The following is a 3,352-nucleotide window of genomic DNA, read 5'->3' as shown; positions in this document are numbered from 1 at the left end:
TCTGCATGTCTCTGGCTCTGCGCCTGGCTGCTGCCTCCCATGATGGAGTAGATGTCGATGTGTCCGTCGAAGCCTGCAGCCGACAGCACCGCAGGGTTCCTGGGGCACCACTGGATGTCGAAGCACCACTGGCTGCTGGTGGGCAGCTCATACAGAACCTGCAGAAACCATCAATCATCTTCCAGCATCAATCAAGCATTTTATTATTGAGAGCTTTTAGAGCAGCCTCCGTTAGTGAGGTTAACAATCCTCAGAAAACTGAGACTGACACATATTCACTCAGTGGTGTGTAAAACTGTTACCTCTCCTGTGTTTGGATTCCAGCACAGAATCCGGCTGTCCTTCCCGCAGCTAAGAAGCAGCTCAGGATCAGCCAGACTCCAAGCGATGGCCAGGACTCCCCTGTCAGATCAAGAGGGGCAGACGTGTGCTTTAATATCCCTTTGAAAGATTAGGGTGTTTGTAATTCCCTACTTTCACCAAATAACACGTATGCAGGGAGCCACATTGTTCTGGTAGCTATGAAGGTTCTGGCATAACTGTGGCTAAATGTTCAATAGTAAATAAAGAAATTATTTTGTCAAAATCCTGCTGCTTTTTACAATGTTCAATAATAATAATTAAAAATAATGTTTTCATTTCTTAAGTGTAACCATCTGAATTTCTATGGCAGAATTTAACAGAAATAGTTCCACCTTTCCTTTCAGTCATCATCACAAAAAACAAAATATCACAGCAGTTTCCTCTTTTGGTCAGATTGCATTAATAACAAATGCATCAATAAATAACATTCAGTTGAAGGATAACCTTCAAAAATGCTCTTTTGTGGGTGAAAATGAAACAGATGAAAATGAACAGGTGGAGACGGACATGGGGGATTTATTTAGCCGTTCATTCATCTGTTTTATTAAACAGATAAAAAGAAATGTAGAAGAATTCTCTGCTTAAAATAAACCTTTATGTATTTCTGGGTTGTCGTTTGTTTTGGTGAAAAAAAACGGAGTAAATACAGAAGCCATAGAAGCTCAAGCAGAGGGAAGGACATGGTGCAGCCTTTAGTTTTGTGTTTTTGTACCTCATCACCTGACAGGAACTCATGCATGATGTTGACATATTTATGACATTCCTCAGCTTCTGCAGTAGCTGTTACACACTTAATGAACCAGAAGAAGCTTCCCGGTCGCTTTTAATTAATCTAGTGCATGGCTAGATGGGACTAAATCTTACACACTGGGGGGCTTTGAAGCAAATAAAGAAAAAATAAATGATTTGTTTGGTTTGATGGAGGAAGTTAGCCAAATTTAAACCGATGGCATGTATCTCTCTGAGGCGGATGGTCTCTACAGGAATCAATACAAGCTGCCGAAGAAAACATTTAGCAGAAAATCCTACCGTGTGTGATGCTCTAAAATCTTGAGAGGAGAGGTAGCAAAACGCAAATCCCACATCTGGATGACCGGCATCCGGTCGTCCTCTGAGGCCAAGACCAGCTGAGTGGCCACTTCAGGGTTCCAGGCCAGTCCAGAGCAATGCATCTGCAGGCAGAAGCACGACACCACAGCAGAAGAGTAAGAAAATGCAGCCGCTTCACCGTGTTCCATGTGCGCTCAATGGAGGACCTACTCTGTTGCTGTGGTCGCTGACTTTGATGATGAGGTCGTTCTTTCGGAGGTCCCACACTGAGGTTCTGCCACTAGGACTGGCCGAGGCCAGGATGTGCTGGACTTGTTTGTTCCACGACACGCAGCTGATGTCCTCCTGAGGCTTTAAGCAAAATAACAAAAAAAATATTAGTAATTTATCATCTATTTATTCCAATCAATCTGATATTTAAAGATATATCGACTCCTTAAAAAAAAAGAGAAGTCTTTAAGTTCCAGGTTGAACCTAGAGCTTTACAGCTGTTCTCTTTATTATTGAGCACCAATAAGTTAAGATGTTGTAAATGTACCTGTGCTTTAGGTCCTGGTGTCATTGGAGATCCAAAATTATTCATGTCCCAGATGTAGATTTCTGATTCGTTCCCTCCAGATGCAATCAAGTTTGTCTAAAAAAACAACAACAAAACAAAAATCATCACAACCAGAAGCTTTAACTAACAAAAAACAAGCTTCGCTAAAGAATCCCTTCCTCTTAAACCTTTTTCATGAGCCTCAATAAAAGCAGGAAAGTTTTTATTGAGTTGTTTCTTTTTTATTGGACAAAAAGAAAAAGGTGGTGTATAAATGTTGAGGGGGAAAGAAAGTTTTTTATATAACTAGGCTGAGCGATTCAGCTTAAATATCAAATCTTCAATTATTTTTCTACCGTTCGGATTATTTTTATTTTCTCATTTAATTTTTAAAATATAAAAAAATACAAATTAAAATACAGCTTAAAAAAAGCAGGATATGTTTTAACCTTTCCCTCTGGGAGGCGACCTTTAATTTAAAGGTCAACAAAATTCAAGCTGTGAAAATACTTGAAAAACAATCATTAATATAATATTAACAATAAAAATATAAATATATAACAGACTAAATGTTTTCAGCTCGAGGTTTTACGAAGAGAGCTAGTTTATCGGTATAATTCAAATCTAAGAACAAAAAGTGATGAACTGATGTTTTGCTGAGCTATTAAAACCCAAGGAGTGGAATGGTGGGAGGGAAAAAAAAATCCAAATTTTCCAAAATATTAATCTTCATAAACAAAAAAACTTTATAAATGGATAAAATACATTAATAAATGAATGGTTAAAAGGGGACAAAATGAGAAAAGGTTAAAGGGAACAGTTTTTAATAGTTAACACTAGAGGGAAGCATCGATTGCAGGTTCCCGGTCAATCTTTCTCATCCCTGAAGTTTAGAAAGCCTGACATGCTGATTCCGACAGATACGTTTTTTTCAAACAACTGACACTTTCAGTTGTTATAAAATCACCAAAACCCCTTAAATATTTCAATCTTTTCTTACTGAAATGCATTAATCAGAACCGTGAAACCATAAAAACTTCTGCAGTTAAAGCTCTCCGATTGGTTCCCTCCAGATGCTCTCACATTTTTCCATAAATTTATTCAGCTAATAGAATAACTAATAGAATCCCTCCAAAGCTCTCTGATTCTTTCCCTCCAGATGCAACCAAAGTATTGATTTTCAGACCTTTGCAGAAGCAGATAAGATCTGTGGAAAAGATCGACTTTACATCTAAGCATCGGCTGATCTCCCAGGATTAAGGAAATCAAGGCTGATAAATTTGGCGGGCCGATCAATCGGTGCACCCAAAGTTAAAGGAATAGTACACCCAAAACATGATTAGCCTTCATTTTCTACTCACCCCCATGCTGAACAACACTCTGGAGTACTTTTTTGATATC

At 38.6% G+C, this 3,352-nt stretch overlaps 1 protein-coding gene across 1 annotated transcript in view; it reads right to left on the bottom strand.

Annotated features, from left to right (window-relative positions):
• Positions 1 to 3,352, bottom strand: part of sec31a (SEC31 homolog A, COPII coat complex component) — a 34,348-nt gene that overhangs the window by 26,910 nt on the left and 4,086 nt on the right. The window contains exons 5-9 of the mRNA XM_015401381.1: positions 1,952 to 2,047; positions 1,624 to 1,764; positions 1,393 to 1,535; positions 303 to 402; positions 1 to 158 (exon numbers count right to left, since the gene is read on the bottom strand). Coding sequence (XP_015256867.1) covers positions 1 to 158; positions 303 to 402; positions 1,393 to 1,535; positions 1,624 to 1,764; positions 1,952 to 2,047 — 638 coding nt within the window. The remainder of the gene's footprint in view (positions 159 to 302; positions 403 to 1,392; positions 1,536 to 1,623; positions 1,765 to 1,951; positions 2,048 to 3,352) is intronic.

This window comes from Cyprinodon variegatus, unplaced genomic scaffold, assembly GCF_000732505.1.
Source record: "Cyprinodon variegatus isolate N-32 unplaced genomic scaffold, C_variegatus-1.0 Scaffold1214, whole genome shotgun sequence".
NCBI lineage: Eukaryota > Metazoa > Chordata > Actinopteri > Cyprinodontiformes > Cyprinodontidae > Cyprinodon > Cyprinodon variegatus.
This window is presented reverse-complemented; position numbering and strand designations above follow the sequence as displayed.